General features: G+C 53.7%; 4 protein-coding genes across 4 annotated transcripts; 2 read left to right on the top strand and 2 right to left on the bottom strand.

The window, feature by feature from the left end:
* Window positions 1-4,084: 4,084 nt before the first annotated feature.
* Window positions 4,085-4,856, bottom strand: SPSK_00586 (uncharacterized protein; the record flags this gene model as incomplete). The annotated part of the gene is made up of 2 exons (XM_016727552.1): window positions 4,085-4,658; window positions 4,792-4,856. The coding sequence occupies 2 exons, from the start codon at window positions 4,854-4,856 to the stop codon at window positions 4,085-4,087; spliced, it is 639 nt and encodes a 212-aa protein (XP_016582831.1).
* A 541-nt stretch (window positions 4,857-5,397) lies between these two features.
* Window positions 5,398-5,960, bottom strand: SPSK_00608 (uncharacterized protein; the record flags this gene model as incomplete). The annotated part of the gene is made up of 3 exons (XM_016727572.1): window positions 5,398-5,427; window positions 5,450-5,724; window positions 5,831-5,960. 3 exons carry the CDS (start codon window positions 5,958-5,960, stop codon window positions 5,398-5,400), a joined length of 435 nt encoding a protein of 144 aa, XP_016582832.1.
* An 8,720-nt stretch (window positions 5,961-14,680) lies between these two features.
* Window positions 14,681-16,159, top strand: SPSK_10319 (uncharacterized protein; the record flags this gene model as incomplete). Its single annotated transcript, XM_016736784.1, has 1 exon — window positions 14,681-16,159. The coding sequence occupies one exon, from the start codon at window positions 14,681-14,683 to the stop codon at window positions 16,157-16,159; it is 1,479 nt and encodes a 492-aa protein (XP_016582833.1).
* A 406-nt stretch (window positions 16,160-16,565) lies between these two features.
* SPSK_10966 (short-chain dehydrogenase/reductase family protein) lies at window positions 16,566-21,178 on the top strand (the record flags this gene model as incomplete). The annotated part of the gene is made up of 2 exons (XM_016737187.1): window positions 16,566-17,838; window positions 18,066-21,178. The coding sequence occupies 2 exons, from the start codon at window positions 16,566-16,568 to the stop codon at window positions 21,176-21,178; spliced, it is 4,386 nt and encodes a 1,461-aa protein (XP_016582834.1).
* Window positions 21,179-21,486: the final 308 nt, after the last annotated feature.

Below are 21,486 nucleotides of genomic sequence, written 5' to 3' on the forward strand. Positions count from 1 at the left end.
ACCTTCCTTGTCTGTAGGAAGGGCCGTAAGATGCGTCTTACCACCACTTTAAATTGCACTCCTTTCGTCGCCCATTTTACCGAATGGAAAGAGCGCACAGCGGAGATGGGCATTGAACCAAACGGGAAAGAGGCACTTTGTAAAACGACGCAATCCGAACTTGGAGAAGGAGCATGCAAATATTGCAATGTGGCAGTGGAAGGAGCGAAGCTCCATTCATGAATCCTTTCTCACCGACAGTCCACTCCCACGGAAGGAGTGACGAGAGGTCAACGTTGTCAACGCATCCTTCCGCTCTTTCCCCAAAGAGGTTGGTTTTCACGAATGCCTCAAGAGGCCGCACGGGACACACTTTCAGACGGACATTGGGAGAATGTCACATTATCAAGCACAGGTAGGTTTTGTAATACTCCGTACGGCATAGCAAAATGTGCAAATCGGCAAATGCGAGCGCAAGGCCCATGCCACGTCAATCGTTGAGGATGCGCGTCGAAAACTGCCAAGAACCGGTAGCGTGAGGCTGAGCCTTGGCTTCGGACAAGCTCCTGGCTGCGCATCTCAAACCTTGTCCTTTTGTATGAGGAGAAGAGGACGACGTATGAACAGTTGGTTCTAACAAATCGCTTCTCTCGAAGAATATCGTTTCAAAAATGTGTGCCCTCGGGCGGTGGCTGAGGGCGAGGAAGAAACGAGTCAATATAAGTACTTCCAGGCCAGCAACCCACGCCCCCATCTAAAGCTTTTGTGAGATGCTAGCTTCTCTGAGACGGGGAATGTCGATTATTTTCTAGAGGCCTTCGACTGTTTCTACTCCGTACGGGGTGACGTGGAACGTAGAAGCGTAGCAGTTGACCACTCAATTTTGAAAAGTGGGCATCGTGGGAGCCGAGCAGTCCGAGACGCGTTTATATGGACGATGAACAATATTCCTCCGATACGATGCGTCGCACGCCGGACAGTGTAGAGACCCGAAGGGAGGAGAACATCAGAATAAACTGCATATATTTTATAACTTTGAAAGGGTCGAGGGAAGAGGCCATCGTGGAAAGTACGCCTTACACTCTGGGAAATTTGGATACGCGCTGGTGACGACATAGTCCGGTAATACTCCCATGTACAATTCGTATCGCTTGACAATCGCTGACGAAACATGGCAACGCCTCATAGAGGGAGGACTTTGGGTTTTGGGTTTTCGGGGCTTAAGGAACACTTGCCAGCGCTTAATAAACAAGGGGGGCCAACATTCACTTCACCGGTACGGTCTCTTCTTGGCGCCTGACATCGGCAACACGGTCATGATTCAAGCGGCCCGCACACAAACAAAATCACGTTTTGTTCTTATACGAATATGCCGCCGCTCAATGCACATCTCCACTTACAGCGGCGCACAGAGAACAGACAGTCGGGAAGATGGACCATAGGAACAAAGCTAACAAAACAAAAGCGTGGCATTATGAAGTTGTGGCCACACGGCGCGCTCTTTTACTGTCAATGGCGCATTGGCACCCGTGGTACTCCATACACGCGTACGGAGTAAGTACTCTGTACGGAGTGTTATTGCATGCGGAGTATGTCGTACTCCGTACAGGGTAGCTGTGAGGGTAGTCGCGGTGACAATATAACATTTCGTTTTTGAACTAGGCAGCGCAGAGCAACAAACAGAAACCAAGATGGCACATAACTGCGATGTAGAAATAGGATGTGTCTGTGCAGACCAGACAAAGCAGGCTATGTCGTCGGCTCGCGTGTATGCTCGGCTTACGATTGACCGGTGAGAAAGACCAGACGAAAAGTCTGAATAAAGGGAAACGAATATTATGGAGATATGGCAGTTTTGCAATTATCAACGTCAAGATCGTATATCGCTCCGTTTCGGCAATCGCTTCTGTCAAGACGGACGTGAATAAGTACGGGACAACTATCGGTGACCGCACCACAGTTTCGGGTTAGGAACCAAATAGCATCAGGAAGAGATCCGGAGGAGGCGGCAGGTCACAGACTGAACACACTCCGTTACAGACGCACACAAAGCCAGACATGGAAGAACATAAATCACACTTCTTGTTACACCGGATCTCCCCAGACAACGAAGCCAGACGCACCCCGGCGCTGCCACCGTCTCAGTCGCTTGTGTTGTCTCTTCTTACGCGTTCTTTCTACCGTGTGTGATGTTGTGCTGCAAGACACGCATCGTGGCTTGCTGCGTACCGTTCCCAACGATCTGTACGACGTGACTCCGCAAACAAGGAGACGGTAAATCGATGATGCTCCCCCTCCATTTGTGGTACCGTCGCGGTAGGTTTTTCTCGTCGCTTACTGCGTCTGGACGACCTGTGATAAGGGAAAGCCGGTTCGTCTGTTGTGTGTCTTATGGTCTGGATTCCTGTGCCAGTTAAACATTGAGATATGCTTGTGTAGAGACGAGGAAGGGCAAGTGACTGAAAGCTTAAAATAAAAGTCGAGAAATAAGCAAAAGACAGACATGCGCGCACGCCGTATGATAAACAATAATAAAAGAACGCTGGCAAGTTTCAACCGCACCGTAACCAAAATGGTGATCGACGGGAAATAACGTCGTATTTCGTTGCTTCCCGCAACGTGATCTTTCGTGAGACAAGCCCTCGTGCCAGACACATAGTCCAACATATGGGCATGTTGCTTCACTTCCAGCGGTTTGAAAATATCAGGCCTTGTTGACGAAGTAGCGCCCTGCGTTGTGTATGACACCACATAAGGATTCAGTGACAGCCATAGAGGACGAGCTGAGCAAGACCAGACTCAGTCCTTCACATCATATCAACTTAGTCGCTAAAAGTCCAGGGCGAGATAGGGAAACCTTGTACTGATAGAGGTCTGATGCCTCCGTGCTGTGTTGTGGACTCGCCAACCATTCCGTGTTCTCCTGAAACATCAACAACACAAAACAAAAAAAAAAAAAAAAAANAAAAAAAAAAAAACCTAAACAGCGATCCACCACAGCTTGGTAGCGTCAGGTTACATGTCGCATAATTATCGTACTGTGCCACTGCTCGTAAACTGCGCGTATAAATTGTGCAGACACAGATGGCCTTCGGTAGATTTCGCCACCGATGTTATATTGCAATTTTAACTAGGAGACAGCTGGTAAAAGTAGCATGCCAGCCATGGAGCTATTTGGCATCAACGTGGGAAAAATGCAAAATAAAAACAACAGAGCGGGCGCTACCCAAGCTACATTCCACGGCGCCGCCCCCGACAATCTTCTCTCCGTGGGGAGCCCCAACACGACGCTTCTCAAAGCATTGCTTCAAACCATGAGTGTCTGTTTCGAGAGTTTTCTGTATGCGGTTGGATAACGCGACGGAAAGTCTTGGCACGGAGGCCGGGTCGGTGAAAAGCAACTGTCCGAAAGGCCCAAAAGAACGCAATGTCACATTCATCCTCTCGCAGGTTGATTGCAAAAGGATGAGAGCTCGTGTTCAGCCACTGTCGACTCTGCGCTCAGAGTGTCCCGCATGATAACACTCGACAGTGGAGGTCTAGATTATCTCGGCGTCTTATCGAAAGTTGGGAAATGCTCTTGCTATTGGTGATATATTTGGACTCTAACGCGGTCGTAGAATTATATCAGCTTTTGTCAGATTACAAGGTACGTAGGTGTGCATCCTCCCATTGCACACATGACAAAAAGAGTTGCCTTTCGTCGGTTGCACGCTTTCCACTCCGTCGTAATGAATGTGTGGGATGATTTTGCTTCCCCTGTGGAACCAAAATATGTTCCCAGTCCCAAAACAAAACGCCTATTTCCTGGTATCTTGGGGAAAATGCAAAGCAGGAAAATAATAAAAAAGAAAAAGTATGGACAAAATAGGCCAAAAATGATCGCGGGCAAGTGTAACAGCCGTAGATGTAGATGTGGTGTGGCAAAGCAGAGCAAGAGCGTCTGCTTAGCTGCGGATAAAAATTCGTGTACGTCGTAAGAAGAAAAAAAGTCTAGTAAATAGAACAACATAGGAATCCAGTTGTCGACAAATATGTTGGGTTGAAGGGGGCCGCCGCTAATCCCATGGAAACAAAAACGAAACAAGAGTGGGCAGTGTTTGAATCATGGCTCCACGTCAGGATCCGGGTTGGTCGCTCTCAGCACCCGGCCAGGTTGGTGGACTCTGCGAGAGTAATCGTGGTCGTCCCGCAGAGAATTGACGCTGTCACGGCTCTTGTTGTCGGTGCGAGCATAGATGCCGCTGTAAGCTGGGTCGATACGCGGGTCGATGGGCATCAGAGTGCTCCGGCGGCGGCCAGACTGGTCACTCTCCCACTGGCCCTCACCCACCTTCCGGGCGAAGGCAGGTGCGGACGACACCTCGCTAACCTTGGGGCTGTTTGAGGTGTTGGGAGAGGTGCCGCGAGGTGACGGCGTCTTGGTCTTGTTGCCAACGAAAAGAGCGTCTTCGGGCTCCTTCTGCTGACGTTTGCGGCGCCAGACAAGGAATGCCACCACGCCGGCAAGTACAGCAATAGCAACAACACCTACGGCGATGCCGGCGGCAGCACCGGCGCTGAGGCCCTTGCTGCTAGAAGAGACAGATGCGTTGTCACCGGAGCCGGACGACGGCGTCACGGTGACGGTCTGGACAACACCGCCCGTTGTAACAGTCTGCACGGTGGGGGTACCAGCGCTTGTTTTCTACAAGAAACATGTCAGTAATCGTCTCCTTCCACCAGACGCATATTGCACGCGATATGTATATGCACCAAATCCCTTCATTTGGTCTCAATAGCTGCTGTCATGCATAAAAGTCACAGTCACACATGCAAGTGCCATTTGCCGTGCCAGTCATATCTGCGTCTCTTTCGATCAATCTTGCAGTCGGCATTTTTGCTGTGTTCCTCGCTACAGCAATGGAGAGGAAAGAAAAACGCATCCGGCAAAGAGTAAACAAAAGGGAGGTAATTTCGTACAGTATTTGATGTTGTTGAAGTTGATCCTCTTGTTGATGATGATGCGGTCGAGGTCTTTGATGTGGCTGGTGTCTGGTTGTCATGAATAATAGTTCAGTCGACGTGTTCCATTCCAGTATTGTAAAACACAGTCCAGTCTGTCCCAAAACTGGTCCAGAAGCTTCGTATAAAGCGACACCGCTTTGCAAATGTATAATATAGAGTGTACTTGGTGCTGGAGTGTTGAAAAGTTGAACGCTGAGAAAACGCTGAAGTGTTGCAGTGTTGAAAAGGAGACGATATACTTATAGCAGCGGCAATGGCAGTCAAGCAAGAATGGATATGGGAGTCAAGGCATGGGCACAGAGACGAATAGGACTCAAGAAAGCAGACATTGGTGGAGCAACAGGTGACAGCATAGCATGGGTGCACAGTATTCGTCGTTGTCAAGAAGAGGCCGAGCGGAGTCGATTCTTCTCATCGCAAACGCAAAACGTGTATTTCAGTCTGTTCAATGATTGTAACTTACCGACGAAGAAGTGGGAGCAGCAGAGCTGCCGCTGCTGGCTCCAGCAGTGCCAGAGGGCGCCTTGTTCAGGGCCATATAGCCGAAGAGGTTGTCGCCGCCGCAGACATCGGAAGGCCAGCCGGAGCAAGTCTGGTCGCATTCGGAGACAGAGACCTGCGAGCTCTTGGTTGGGGTGTAGTCGGAACACCAACAGTCATTGCCCTGAACAACGGCAAAGGCGTACTGAGAGACACAGAAGTTGTAGCAGAGGCCATCGGACTGGTATATACTGGTGTCTAACAAGAAAGAGGCAAGTTAGTAAGAAATGTCGCGTGTGTTGGGAGAGGCTTGGGATAACCCAACGCTGCTCCAAAACCTGTCGTCCTTGGGAAAAAGACATACTTGTAGGTGTTGTGCCTGTGTTGACTTTGGCGCAGTATGCAATTGGGACCGAAGGAGTGGCATAGCTTCTTGCGAGCAGTGTCGAGGTAAATAGCAGCCCATAAAGGCGAGACTGGTATGAGGGAGCCATTGTGTCGTTGACGAGGGAGGTGCAAAAAACGGGATGTCAACGCAAGATGCTCCAAGTAAAGCTTTCTTAAAACGAGTGACGATGCCTGTTTTAACGATCACGAATCGTATGAGAGAAACCGCTAGATCTGAGAAATGCAGTTCGCTACTGCCATAGCAGAGCCGAAATAGGTCGTGAGTGGGAGACAATCGTTGCCGTGTCTTCAAACAGGTCCTGTGATTTCTTTTCCTATTCCGTCCAATGCTTGTCGTCGAAAAGCAGGAAATAGCCACACACAAGTGTCGTTCGTGAAGTCGGTCGTCACGCTCGTAGTCGTCAAGACGGGAGATGAGGGGAGGCGAGGCGATCAAAGAGGAGCAAGGAGGAGAAAAGGCAGCACACGAGAGAATAATATTGGGGTTGCAAGTTCCGTTTGACGTTGTGGCTTCCGAGGGAACCCTCGAGCCTTTAGGAGATTCAGAATTGGGCGGTCCAGAGTCGCTTGGAATGCTGGTGTTGGGGGCTAGCCGTCCTCGGAAGCGATAAACAAAGGCAAGTGAATGCTTTCTTTATCTCGGTGGGCGCGCGGCCAGAGATGCAGACTGAAGAATGCAGGACGAAGCAAAAGAAAGGAAAACGAAGGCGAAAGCGAGATGAGTCGTTCGTTGGGTTGTGCTGCGCGCGGAGAGGCCGGTAAACACAAACTGAGGTCGAGCCGAGGAGGATGAGATAGGAGACGAAGATGCTCAGGTGAAACAAAGAGAGTCCAGAAACGAGGAGTGGAAAAAAACAAAAAAACAAATGAAAATTGAATATCGAGAAATCGAGGAATCGAGGAATCGAGAAATCGAGATTGTGTTATTCTGACGTCCAGAAGCAAGAAGATGGACATAAAAAAAGAGGCTCGAGGATGAATGGAGGTGGGAACGAAGGGGAGAGGAGACTGGGGAGAGATAGGGGGACAGCTGGGAGTGTTTATGAAAGGACGGGGCGGGCAAAAAAAAGGACGCAGAGCGAGGAAATCCACCAGAAGGAGGGTTTCCAAGGAATATGGAAAAAGAACGACGGTCTACTTCGTAGGGAAAAGTGGGCAGGGGTGGGACAGGGGTGGAAGGAAAGAGGGAAAGAGGGACAGAGGGAAAGAGGAAAGAGGGTGGTGGTGACAGAACGGAAACCAGTGAGTGAGTAAGAAGTGGAAGTAACGAATACGGGGTACAAAAGAAGTAAGTGGAGAGAGCACACGTCAAGACCTCGTAATACAGAGGGATTGGTGGCTCGAACGGAAGCGACGATAAACAATCCGTACAGAACTGTATAGAACTGTACCAAAAAAAATTGTGAGGCAATTCGTGAGAGAGAATAGCAACCTCAAGTGCACAGGAAAAAGCGATGGAAGCGAAAGGAGCAACCGCCGAGCATAAGCAGGAGCAGACATGAGGCAACACATCAGGAATGTAAACCGGGAGGCTTCCAGCGCGTCTTGCGGACTGGCAACGAAGGCGTGATCCAGTGTCGGTAAGCTGGTCATGCCAGCCAGTCTCTCTTTCCTTTTTCTGACCGATTTTACAGACGTTCTCGTGCCCAGTTCCTTCCTTTGTTAGTCCATGAGCGAGCGCAGGCATGTGCGCAGGAAAGAATCACGAAACAAAGGAAAGAGCACAGGAGCACAGGAGCAGCGGACAGGAACAAAAGACCGACGCACAAAGGCGCACTGAGAGTGCCCTGTGGCAACCAGCCGCCGAGGCACGTATGTTTCTATTTGTCTCTCTCGCTCACACAGTCACTGGCGATGATCTGAAATTGGAAAACGGAATGACAAAGAACACACTTGGGAAGGAAACACTCCCTAAGAGAAACAATTTGTAGGGCAGCACCTGCCATGAACTTTGGGAAGCGGAGCAGGGGCCGCCCAGAAGCAGAGCCAAAACGGAAACAACCTTTTCTCCCGTTCACAACGGAAGGCACGAATGGGCCTCCACCCACACCCAAGGTGCACCAAGCCAAACCAGCGCGCAGACACGAACCCACACCAGCCCACACACACTTTCCGACCTCCTCCAAACGCGCGCAGTCAGGCTCAAGCTTGCTCAGCTCACAGTTCTCCTTTTTCTCGCAGAAGCGCAAACGGGAAACGGGACGACGAGTTATTCAGTGGCTCAGCCAACTCAGACCGGGGCCAAGTCAGCTAATACAAAGCCCCGAACGGACAAGGGAAGAGCCCTAACCAAGAAAGGCTACAAAAAAAAAGTGAGGAAAATGGGCCCAGAAAACAGGAGTCAACTGTTCTCCCCTGTCCCACCCAGCACGGCCTTACAGGTGAGTGAAGGGAAATCGAGAAAGGAAAACGAATGCGCGCCACGCTCGGAAGGTGTCCTCGCCGAAATGGCAGGGATCCTGCAGTGGTGACTCTCGGTGGCCTCGATCGTGAGGGCAGAGCGCTAACCAGAAGTAGGTTTGAAGAACGGAGCAGGATACATCCGTTTCGGCGGTTGTCCTCGTAGGGCGAAGCGCTTCGGACTGTTCTCACAAGATTCGGCGGCAAAAGAGATTCGGCACGCCAGCGTTCTCGCGATTCTGCAATCTGCTGGGCAGTTGCTGGATGCCGTTCCAGATCAGGCTGCAGATAAATTTGGCAACGCAGCGCTGCAGTGGCCGCTGCAGACACGTTTGGGGGCCCAATTGTCTGGCGAGAAGAAACGCTACGACGCCTCAATGCATGCCCCTGACTTTCTAGGCCTCCGTTTTGGTCTCCATTACAAAAAACACGATTACTTTGTTACATGTCGTCACACGTCTCGATCGTGCATCCTGAAGTTAGTGCTGTGGGCACTGGCCGATCTTTTTTTTCTGCGGCAAGGGAGAGTGAACCGCCTCCACTGAAGATAGTCTGCAAGAGTTTAACCCCAGATCGAAAAGGACTGGTTTGCAGGCGCCGTCGTCTCGACATTCCTGCCCACCGTCCTTGAACTCCTGGCTTAGCTTAGTTGCATGCACGTCGCTGCTGCCAGCGCATATTCATTATTCAATAGTGCATATGAATTCAGCTCGACCAATGGGCAGGGGTCGTCACTGTCTCCTCACGCCCTGACTCGGTGTGGCTGGCCCAAAAGGTTTGGGCCAGCCGGCCTGGTCTAGGCCGGACAATAGTTGCATGCTGTCATCGTGGCATGCTGCCATGGGACAGGATGGCACGCAATTCAGCTGGTTTTTATATCGTCAGGGAGTGGGAGAGGCGATGGAGGAGGACATTGACCATGCGATAAAAGAGGCGCGTGGGGAAAGGGGTTTGAAATTATGCAAGATGTTTATTCCCACCGACGAAGAGTAGCTGTATATTTTAAATTTGTGGATTGGCAACGATACAGGCAACATCCCAGTTGGGTCGTCTTCTCTGATTATCATCTTTTCTTTAGATATTCCAGAAAGGATCAATATCTTCGGCAATTTGTACGGACCACTCCAATGTCGTACGACACGCCGAGAAAGACCACATCGTCTGCAAATGGCCGTTTCGGCGTTTGCGTCCGCCGTTTTGGGGGCCGTTTGCAGTCATGTTGTCCGCTTTTTGAAAGACCGTCCCTTGATTCCCACTTGTAATCTCCACGCCAGGCCGATGGAAGTACGATGGAAGTACGATGCGGAGGCGAGGACGAAGAGAAACCAGAGCAAGAGGATAATAAAACAGAGAAAAAGTACAACTGTACAAAATCCCAGATTGGGAATTCGTAGTCACCTAATCAATCGACGCCATGTCCAGCATCCTAAATACAGTACGGCTACACCATACAATATGCAATGCATTATGCAATACAATATGCAATATAGACTGTCGACAAGGCAAAACAGGGCTTTTGTTCTGCTTTCGAGGGGATGAAGTCCCAAATCAGGATTCAGAAATCGTATCGCTGGGCCCGGGCGAGCATTCACATGAATAAACAGGTGTATGTGCAGAGTACGGAAGTATTACGACATACATGCAAGCAAGGTTATCTCGGCGACAGCACGCCTCGACGCGACGCCATGGCAAGTCGATGTCGTCGACATGCAGGATTTAGATAAGGCCAATAAAGCCTTGTCCCGCTCGAGCGTGTCCATTGTGCCACCGACTGGTCACCCAGAAGCACCCTTGCAAGTCGGGTCCTTCGACTTTGAGTGCCCATTGCCTCGCTCCAAGAATATTGCAGCCCGCACGCCGTACTCATTAACCGGAAAATCGACGTCCATTGCCAGTCGTTGTTTTCTTTGAATCGTTTGTCGTTGCATTGGTAAGTCGACCCTTTGTTTCTTTGTTCTAAACCGGCGTCCGTCACTCACACCATGCTTGGCGGCGATCAAGGAACCAGGTAAACCCTCATTTGAGCGTAGCGGCCGTCGATTACTACGACCATATGGATGTCCAACGTACAGAGCATTTCGTACCCTATGATCCGTTCTCGTCTGTTTGTACTCGGACGTACACCGTACTCTGTACGTATCTCTCGCTTTTGAGTTGCAACCTGACGCAGGGAGCAGCGAATGTGGGAACACGGCAGCGAACCAAGGCTGACGATTAGAATGAGGAAGGGTGCCGGGGTGATCTGTGCGGCCTGGGCCTGGTCCAAAATGACGGCCGTGACAGAATACGGACAATGGAGAACTGGGAACGGACAACGAATGACATCTCACTTGTTGCCCAGTGGCGAGCGGGCCACGGCCTTTTGTGTTGTATTTGTGGCGCAAGACGGCAATCCTCCTTTCCCACCAAAGATCCGCAAAAGAAAGACATTCATTCAAGTGTGAATGAATATTTTGTACACCGTAATTACTCCGTATAAAGTGATGCATCATCACAGTCACAGTGGCGTTTTGGGGAATGTTTTTCCACAAACCTAATTTGCACATGACTTTCCTGCAATCACTTCCGAGCACTGGAGAAAAGTACCGAGTAATAATACAATGTCTTGGAGCTGACCAGGGGGTCGTTTTGTCGTCCAATTGACTTTTGATTCTGCGACGGAGAAACCTGTCATAGCTTGTTGTCTGGAGAACAGAATCAAAACCAGGCAGATCCGATTCCCAGCCTCTTCTTTTTTCGTCTTTCGCTTTCAGTCTGTCGAAATTGGCCAGTCGGGATCAGTACCACGACGAGCTCCGTCCCTGTCACTGTCATCCCTTGCGCCCCTCGAGTTGCTTAGGACAGGGCCAGCCAAAAGAAAAAGGAAAGAAATGACACGTACAGTGGAAGCAGAGCGTAGCAGGGGGCTGTACGATCTCACATACGCCGCACAACCCGTGGTTTCCTTTACATGATATGTCGTACTCCTTTCTTCTTTCGTTCTTAGCTTTACAGAGTGCATCTTTCCCTCTTTAGAGGTCTCGTATTGAGAGACTGGTGAGACCATTGAGCCGATCCGCAGCGAGGCACAACCAGCAATTAGAGCACGGAAAGAACGTGTATCGTATATTATGTCGACGCCCAGTCCTCAAACTACCCCATGATGATATTCGGGAGCACGACCGGCGGGGCGAGGAGGGGCAGTCGCTTAAAAGGACAACAAGACCGCCGGCAAAAGGACGATGCAGGATGTCAGGATGTCCGGACGTCAGATAGGTGGATAGAATGTGGATAAGAAACCGATGTTTTGCATGCGGCCGTGGAGCCATTCTTCTACTCTCGTTTATCGTCTTGCAGGTTGCATGCGCCGGGGTGGCGAGACGGAGGGGTGGCAATGAGGAGGTTGGTGCAAAAATGACAAGATAAGAGGAATTCGCAATGATATGGTGACAGAGAAGACGACATGACGACAGTGAGAGTCGTTGTTCCTTTCTTTCATTCTTTCCTTTTTCCTTGGTTTTAAGCCGCTGGACTCCTTCCATTTTTGTTAGCCGTACGGAAGTGGTTCCTGCAACCTCGAGCCGAGGACATAAATAACGTTTGAAGCCAATATACGAACTACAATACATCAAAACTAGAAACGAAATCGAGACGAAGACCAGCCTGGAACTGCACATATGCACAAGCACAGACGAATCAATGGCTTACGTTGTAAGGAGCTACAGACACATGTCGGGAAAGCTCGGCATCATCGTTGCATATACCAGTGCCATGAACTTCATGTTTTGTCAATTACCACAGTCTTTTGATCTCATCAAAGCCCCCAACTAGCAAAGGTATTCTCCGTACTTTTGATGTAAACCATTGATCGTCAGCGGTAGTTTTTATCACGGCTCATAAAGATTTGTCATAAGAAGTTCCATGTATGTTGATTGATTCAAACACCCAACCCATCCCCCCACAGCTCGTATCATGCAAGCATTCTACCACCAACCCCCTCCTCGCTGCACCAACCTCGTATTCGAGGACCACTACCTGCAGCGTCACGACGCCCGCCCGCAGCCTTGGCATCACACGATGTAATGATCCGACGACGCCCGTACAGTGGCCTTGCAGGCGGACAAATCTGCTTGGACTCGACGGCAAAATTCAGGGTCCAGTGGGACGAGAAAGAAAAAATATAAAAACAAGAAATAAAAAGAAGAAGAAAAAGATCAAGATAGGACAACGAGGCTGGACGGATACCAACAACCTAGACCAACGACCTCCACATCCGAGACAACCACCACTTTCCCGATTCCTTCTCGCGATGACGAGTGTCTTTCGTGGAGCCCTTGCAGTTCATCCGAATGTTCTGACAGTCTTTTGAGCGAAGACGAGGTCAGATGGGAGCACTTTTTACCAAAAGAGCGCTAAAAATGAGCAACACGGTGAAATACGAGTAAAGCGGGCAAACACCAGAAGCGGATGAAAAAACAAGAGACAAAGCTAGACGCTCGGGCAATCCTTTTCATAAAATAGTGGTGGTTAGCTCAATCACTCCAACTGAGAGGTAAGAACCGCAGCCTGACATAAAAGACACTGCAGTCGACATCCGTGTCAACCATAACGGTGGAAAAGGTCAAAAATCAAAATCAAATTTAAAAATAAGAAAACACAAAACACAAGTCAGATACGCCTTCGATCGACGGCACCGGCATAGCTACTTGGCAAAAATAGACGGCAAAAAGTACCGTCTTCGGCACGTCATCTCAGGTCACCTCCCATGTCTCATTGACGTCTCCATTTTTATCTACGACGTAGTCCTGTCGTGAATACTGTTGGCCGTCTCCTTTTCATAGTTTCGCAGCTCACAATGGCCCTTGGCACATCAAAAAAAGTTGCTGACTCGGTGGACGCAAGGGGGTCTCGATGGCCGGAGTAGGGAGTGCCGCTTGACAGACATCATTGTCGGGACGGTCTTTTTCGTCTGCGGTGGTTTCTGTACAAGCATGTCCGCCACCAACCGTAATTGCCCCCCTCCCCTTGACTCCCCAACAAAAGCCGACTGTCCTCCATTCATCGCATATCACATGTGTTTACTTTGTACATAGAGGGCCACGAGCTAAACTGACGCAAAACTTACACCCCTCCGGGACCCATTTTGTCTTTCCAGCCGTCGATACTCCCTTTCGTCGCCTCTTTGACGCTGTCATTGATCCGTCAGCCTGCACCGAGTCTTGGTTCGAGGCCGGTCTTTTGCAAACTTTCCGCCCGGCATCCAGACAAGTTGGTTGATCGAAAATTGCGCGACCTTATCGTTTTTGTTGACTAACAGTTTCTTGGCTTTTTCTCTTGGCCAAGCTTGTAAGAGGAGGATTCCAAGTTAAAAACAGGACACAGGAAAGGAAAGGAGCAAAGGAGAACTGGCTCGACTGGGCTTGGCTTGACCTTGGAAAGTGGAAAAGAAAAACGGGAACAGCCAAGTGCGTCACACTAAGCAAATCCAGGAAGAAAAAAAGAAGAAAAAATTGTTACATCGCTGCAAAGTGGCAACACAAAACCAGGAGGCATCCCGGCTCACTGAAGTCTCCGTTCCGTCTTCCTCCTTGACGAAAGCTCAGTCAGGTCGACAGGCCGAATCGCATTTGCCATGCCCAGCCGAGCCAGCATACCTCATTCTGCCCGTTGCCCACTCTGCCACGGCACGACAGCCAGCACTGAAAACAAGCACCAACCCTGAGCATCTCCCTAGCCTCCATGGACGATCGATCGCATCGTCCGCCAAATCGTCGGCCCACGCGATCAAGGGAAGGAAAAGGGAGACCGAAACCGCCCCAAATTGTTCCCCCCCGCGCCACTGCCCATTAAACAAAAAGAATGGTGGGAATGTGTAAAAACCGGGCTGGCAGTGTCGATCGAAGCCAGTGGAGTGGGCCGCATGGGCTGAAGGCGATCATCCAAGTACAATGTATGAAATAAATAAATAAAATAAATAAAAACCAATCCCAAGTTGAGCGACTCGGGTGTGCATGTGATTAGTCACGTGCTTTTTCTGTCGTGAGCCAATGGCAACCGTTCGTCAGGCACGTTCGCCATGGAGTCGTTGAATTCGGCTTGAGCACGTGATTTCGACCTCAAACACGGCAGCATCGACGACGACGAACCCTCGAAGTCATCATCCAGCACGTCTCAACGGCAGAAGAAGAGGGGGAGTCGTCTCTTCCATCTGTATCATTTATTCGTCTTCTCTTTTGCCCTCCGCCGCCTTCCTGCACTGTGTTGTGTCCGTTCCTCCGCATGCAGCAGCCAGCATCCATCTCGAAAATGGTAGCGTTGCGAGCTGTCTTGCACTCAACTGAGCGTTAACGCGTATTGCGGTCATTGCTTTAATTTGCCCCTTGGCCATCAACTATACTCCTGTCTTGAGCCGCTTCCCTCCGCTGCCATGACCCTTTTCCCCCGCCGCCACCCGGCGCCCCGACCGGGCAAACGGCCGTTGGTGCCGTGCATCGCGACCAACGGCAGCAACACCCGCTGCGCCTTTCTGTCGGTGCCCTTGGTGTTGCTGCTCGCATTTATACTGACGATATGGTTTGACGTGTTTGACCCCTTCCCGGTGCTCGAGTCGCCGTCGACCGCCAACGTGCCTTTCATCCAAGCCCATACGGCGGCCGAACTGCAGGCCGTCGAGACGGCCACGACGGCAACATGGCCTGCTGGCGCCACTCCCTACGACCCGTTGGCCCCCATCAGCACGAGTCCCGAGGACAGCCACGCCTCTCCCTTCTCCTTTGACATTGCCGCGGCCTTGACGGGCCGCAACGCGTCGTTGTATGCCGACTGGATGGCCGCCGCGCCGGACGACTGGTCGTTGGCCCGCCTCGCCATCCCGGGCACCCACGACACCATGACCCACCGTGTCGATCTCCTCGGCTACCGCTGCCAGAATGCGGCGCTGGGTGAGCAGCTGGCGGCCGGCGTGCGGTACCTCGACGTGCGGGCGCGTGTGCAGGTACAGCCAACACCGCCGTCGTCCCCCAACACCGCCGACCCCCTCGGCATCTACCACGCCTCCGTCTACACGGGCTACGAGTTTGCCGACGTCGCACAGACCGTCTTTGCCTTTCTCGCGGCCCATCCGTCCGAGATTGTCATTATGCGCCTCAAGGAGGAGGCCCTGCCCCTCAACGGCTCCGTGTCCGACCCGCCCGGCCCGGCCAAGGACGCCGGCCAGTTCGCCGTCGACGCCGCCGTCTCGCCGCCCTTTCTCGCCGCCTTTGACAACTACCGCCTGCACGACCCGCGCACGGCCCCCGGCCTCGCCAAGCATCTCTACCGCTTCAACGCCACCGACGACCCGCAGTTCCAGACGCCGCCGCCCGCCCACATCCCCTCAGTCGGCGAGCTGCGCGGCAAGATCCTGGTGCTGCAAGAGTTCCCCTACTTCCCCGTTAGCTACTTGGCCGCGCCCCCGGGTGCCATCCCCTGGTTCGGCGTCCCCTGGGAGCTGTCGTCCCGTCTTCTGGAAATTGAAGACTACTGGCAGACCCCCGATCTGGCGGCCCTGGACGACAAGTGGGACGCCGTGCGCGACAACCTGCAGTCGGCTGCGAAGAATGCGACGGCGTCAGACGATGCCACCAAGGCGGGCATGCCGCTCTTCCTCTCCCACCTCAGCGCCAGCGTCGGCTTGTCGCCCATTGACGCGGCGGCCGGCCCCTTGAACCACTCTGTCGTGGGTATCAACGACCGCGCCGGCCGGTGGCTGGAGCGCGGCGATGACGTGGCCGAGGGCTGGGAATCGGGCGGTCCGCATTCTGGGCCGTACACGCCCGTCGGCGTCGTCATGGCCGATTTTCCAGGCCGGCGCCTCATTGACGCCATCCTGCGGCGGAACTCCTTTTTTGAGTTTGAGGACTACTAAGGAGCATGGATCGGTTTCATTTTGTATATATTATGGGGTACTTTTGTTGCACTTTTATGGCGTTCATGGTTAGAAGGAGTGTTCAACATTCATAGCAATCGGGTAGAGCATTGCTAACACAGCAGCTCGTAATTTTGCATCATTAAACATTATGGGTTTACAATGGCTACTGGGAAGTACGATTTACGTGATTACTCTTAAAATTTTCGTATTACATACAACACCTTGTCTTTAATTTGCATATTTACCTGGTACAAATATACTGTTGTGGAAGTGTACGAAAGGCAAAAAGTGTTACGACCGTAAATAGATATAAATCTGCGGAGTAATCCTGTACCATACGAAAAAATATCCCTAATAATAATAAATACATCCCGCTCCCCGTGCCATCCGCACTGCCGCCGGCATGCCCACCGCCGTGGCCAGCGCGACACGCGCCGCCTCGGCACGGCTCCGCGGCATAGCCGCCCCGCTGCCCCCGTCGACCAACAAGCGCACGCGGCCTCCCACTACCGACAGCTCAACACCGGCCAGCAGCCCACTACGCAGCCGCACCAGCGACGTCGTCGTCGCGCCCGAAAGACTACAACGGTCCCCGGTCAAACGCAGCCGCACGGCTGCCGAAATGCGCACCGTGGCCTCGACCCTGCACGGCCGCGACACCGCTGCCGCTGCCCCACCGACCCCGACCGAGGCAACCAGCATGCACGCCACCCGACCGGCCATAACACCGCACACCACGAACGTCCCGGAGGACGTCGCCAAGATCTGTGGCATCGCTAACGGCCACGCGGATGCTCTCGCCACCGCACTTGCTATTGTGTACGAAGCCGACCCCCTTACAGGCTCGGCCGTCGACACGATCCTACAAAAGCTCTTCTACACCGTCACCTCGCAGGCACACCACGCCGCTACCACGACACCGCCTCCGGTCACGACGGCCGTACCGGCCACGACAACCAACCCGCCACCCACATACGCCTACCGCGTCACCTCACAAACCACCCCCATGTCACAACAAACAAACAATAGCCACAGCAACACCCACACCACAGCAACGAAGCCACGATACGAGGAGGTTATCCTCCACACCAGCCGTATGACGTCACCACCGTCATGCGAGACTATTGTTAACGCCGTCAAGTCCGCCGCCGGCGACCGCACTCCAGCCCACGCCGTACGCCAACTCCCGAGCGGCGACAGCGCGGTCGTCTTCCCGAGAGGAACGGACCGGTGGTATGTCAAGGACATGTCCTGGGCTGACGACCTCGGAGCCGACGTCACGATCACTGGCCCGAAGGTCGTCCTCCACGGCGTACCAGCCGACACACTCCTCCAAGATCTCCGCACCAGACTCAAGGCGCCTTGCCCAATACTCCAGACACGCCCTATGGTCCGCAAGGACAGCCCGCCGGCCCGTCCCGGTAGCTTATGCCTCACCGTGGCCACCGACGCTGACGCCACCTTGCTTCTCCGGGACGGTGTCATCCTCGACTACTGCCTCTACCGCGCCGTCCCGTACAGACCAGACACCAGACCACATATCTGTAACCGCTGCCAGACCTGGGGCCATAAAGCACGCACCTGTCGAAAGCCACCCCGGTGCGCCCACTGCGGAAGCGCCCACGAGAGCCTCTCTTGTGACAAGTCCTCAGACGAGAGACACTGCCCGAACTGTCGTGGGCCCCACCCAGCCTACTCCCGCACCTGCCCCTTCTACTTAAACACTCTTGCCGAGTACCGGGAAGCTGGCGGCCCGGGCCGTCGCCCGCCGCCCGCCCGCCCCGATAAAATGACCGCGACACACACACCACAACTGCCCCCCATATCCTTCTAATGGTAGTGATCATTTCATGGAATATACATAAAACGAACCACCACGCACAGACAGCACTACACCACGCAGACACCCTTGACGCCGACGTCGTCTTCCTACAAGAAATAGTCAAGACGAAGAACGGCGACGCACCAGGACCGGCCTCCGGCAAATACCACAAACTCTGGGCCGGGGAGGGACGCCTTGCCGGCTACGTGGCGAAGCGCTTACCGCTGTCCTGCTGGGAATACACAGCCGAAAAAGACCTTATCCACATCACTCTCTACACGCAAGGGCCGCGCCCTCTCCACATCTTCGGCGTCTACAGCGAGCCATTACCACCTGGTCCGGGGCCGTGGGACTCGCCACTGCCCCGCCTCGCCGCTCAACCACAACCCGACACAGAGGCCGACGTCGTCCTTATAGGAGATGTGAATCTCCACCACCCACTTTGGGACACCGCCGGACGGACCTCTACCCACGCGGACGTCCTCCTCAATCTCACAAATACGTGGGATCTATCTCTACTCACGCCGCCGGGCACACCAACCTGGCAGCCGCAGGGTCAACGGTCCCACCAGCGCCCATCAACGATAGACCACACGTGGGCCTCGCCACGGCTCCGGGCCACGCATACCGTGCTCGACTGGCCGGGCTCCGACCACACGCCACAGGCCTGCTTTATACCAGCGACGACACCACCAGTACCGGCAGACGGCTTCTGTTGGTCCCGATTCAATCAAGATAAAGCCGCGGCCCTAGGGAGAGATATCCTCCTCCCGACGCCACCGCCGCCTACCGACGTCGCCACCCTCGAGCACCAGACCGACGACTTAATCGGCAAACTCGCCGGTATTATGCACGCATGCGTCCCGGCCAAGTCACCCCCCCGGGGACAACGCTTTCCTGGTTGGGACGAGGCTACCGCCGCCGCTACAAACGCTCTCCGCGCCGCGGAGAGAAGAGTACAAGCCGGAGACCAGTCTACGGCCGCATACGACGCCGTACGAGACGCACGCCGAGAGCAACGGCGCGCCCTCCGCCGTGCCGGTACCCGTCACTGGCGGGCCGTATTATACAAGGCCTCGGCAAGAGACGTAGACCTATGGAGACTCGAAAAGTGGGCTCGCTCCCGGAGCCATAACCCCTCCGCTCCGCCACTCCTCCCCCCGCTTCGGCGCCCTGACGGCACGTACGCCACCCACGTCGACGACAAAACGGAGATCCTCTCCCACCGCTTCTTCCCGACTCCTGACGCCGCACTACCTCCACGGCCGCCCGCGACACCACACGGCCGTATCTTTATTAGCCAAAATATCTCTATAAACGACGTCACAGCAGTAGTCTACCGTACCTCCCCGAGGAAAGCGCCGGGACCGGACCAAATACCGAACGCACTCCTCCGTGCTTGCGGCGACTCTCTCTTCCCATGGCTCCGGAACATCGCCACCGCCAGCCTCCACCTCGGCCACTGGCCGTCACACTTTAAGGCGTCCCGCACAATAATTATCCCAAAACCCGGCAAAACCGCTCAAGAGAGACAAGAAGCAAAAGGGTGGCGCCCAATCGCGCTGCTTAACACCGTCGGTAAAGTCATCGAAGCTATCGTGGCCCGCCGGCTGGCCGAGACAGCAGAAGAAAACAAGCTCCTCCCGGAGGGTCAAATGGGTAACCGGCGCTACCGGTCGACAGAGCTCGCGGCCCGCCTCCTCACCGACGCCGTACGGAGCGTATGGAGCGCCGGCGACACGGCGTCTCTCCTCCAACTTGACATCCAAGGGGCCTTTGACAACGTCCACCACGGGTGGCTCATTCACACACTACACACCCTCCACCTCCCGTACTGGATAATTAAGTGGATAACGAATTACTTGACAAGCCGGACGACGGAGCTCGCCTTCGACGGTAAGGTTGCCCCGGCACGGCCCGTTACCGCCGGCGTCCCCCAGGGGTCCCCGTTATCACCCATCCTCTTTATCCTCTTTACGACACCACTCTACCAAGCCCTCCGCCGCCACCATAAAGTTATTACCCTCGGGTTCGCAGATGACACCAACCTCCTCGCGAGCGGCCGCACGACAAGCTTTTGCTGCTACCTCCTTCGGGAGGCATGGTCTACCGTCACGGAGTGGGCACAACCGAGAGGCGTCGTGTTCGAGCCGGCGAAGAGCGAGCTCCTCCACTTTTCCCGCACACACGCGGCCCCGACGACGACGCTTACGCTCGACCGGGATACCGTCCTTAAGCCCCGACAGTCGGCCCGCTTCCTCGGTATCTGGCTCGACAGGAAGCTCCTTTTCTCGGCACACCTCCGGCAAATAAAACGCCGCCTCACCACACAGAGCTATGCCCTTACGAGACTCACCGGGAAGACGTGGGGCTGCACGCTCCCGTGGGCCCGCACGATCTATACGGCAGTACTCCGGAGCACAGCAGCTTACGGCGCGAGTGTCTTCCTCCCGGAAAAGGACAACCGCCGGCCAACGAGCTCCCTGGACACTATCTTTCACGGCTACCTCCGCACCGTCCTGGGGGCCTACCGGTCTACACCTATCCACCTCCTCCACTCCGAGGCAGGTATACCACCACTAAACCTCTACCTAGCTTACCGCCGCGCCGTCTTCTTATCCCGGCCAGACTACCAAGCGAAAGCCCAAGCTATCCGGAGCGCGGTCCACCGCCCCCGGCCGTTCACTAATTATTACCCGCCTATCCCCGCCCCACCCCTACCGCCCAGGCCCGAAGAGACGGACTGGACTGTCGTTACCGGCCGTTGGAAGGCCCTCTGGCAACAAGACGCCGGCAACGGCCACTCTACGGGATCCCTCGCGGCACGAACACCATGCTGGACGGCAAAGGCCGTACGGCGCCGTCACCTCCACTTAACCAAGGCCGAGAGTAGCCTCCTTACGCAGATCCGCACGGGCCATATCGGCCTCCGGGCGTACCTCCACTGGAGAGACGCCGTGGGCTCCCCGACATGTATATGCGGCACTGCGGACGAGACCCCGGCCCACGTCCTCTTATCTTGCACAGCAACACCCCAAAAACCGCCAGACTGGCCACAAACACTAACGGACCTGGACCGCCGCCTACAGACGGGCCTCACGGCCCGTCCACTTCTCCGCTGGCTTATTCGGAGCGGGAGGCTCCCGGAGTACAGCCTAGCTAAGGAGCTAGAACGGACGCCGTCGCCGGTGTAACACAGCACACCCACATCTGCACATTGTTCCTTTGTTTTATTTGTTTTGTTTTATTTGTTTTATTTTATTTGTCTACTTGTTAAAGTGACCACTCGGGCCACTACACGCACCTGTACCATAGAAACACCACCCACTTAGATCTGTGACAGTTTTTTCCCCATGAGGGTTCTGTCTAGCTAGTCGCCAATAGCCAGGACTGGCTGAGGAAGGCGGATAATAATAATAATAATAATATACTGTTGTGTTTATTAAAACAAAAACCAGAAAGGTTCAAAATCATAATATTATTCCTTGAAAAGAAAAAAAAA

The sequence above is a fragment of the Sporothrix schenckii genome (assembly GCF_000961545.1).
Source record: "Sporothrix schenckii 1099-18 chromosome Unknown Cont49, whole genome shotgun sequence".
In the NCBI taxonomy this organism is placed as follows: domain Eukaryota; kingdom Fungi; phylum Ascomycota; class Sordariomycetes; order Ophiostomatales; family Ophiostomataceae; genus Sporothrix; species Sporothrix schenckii.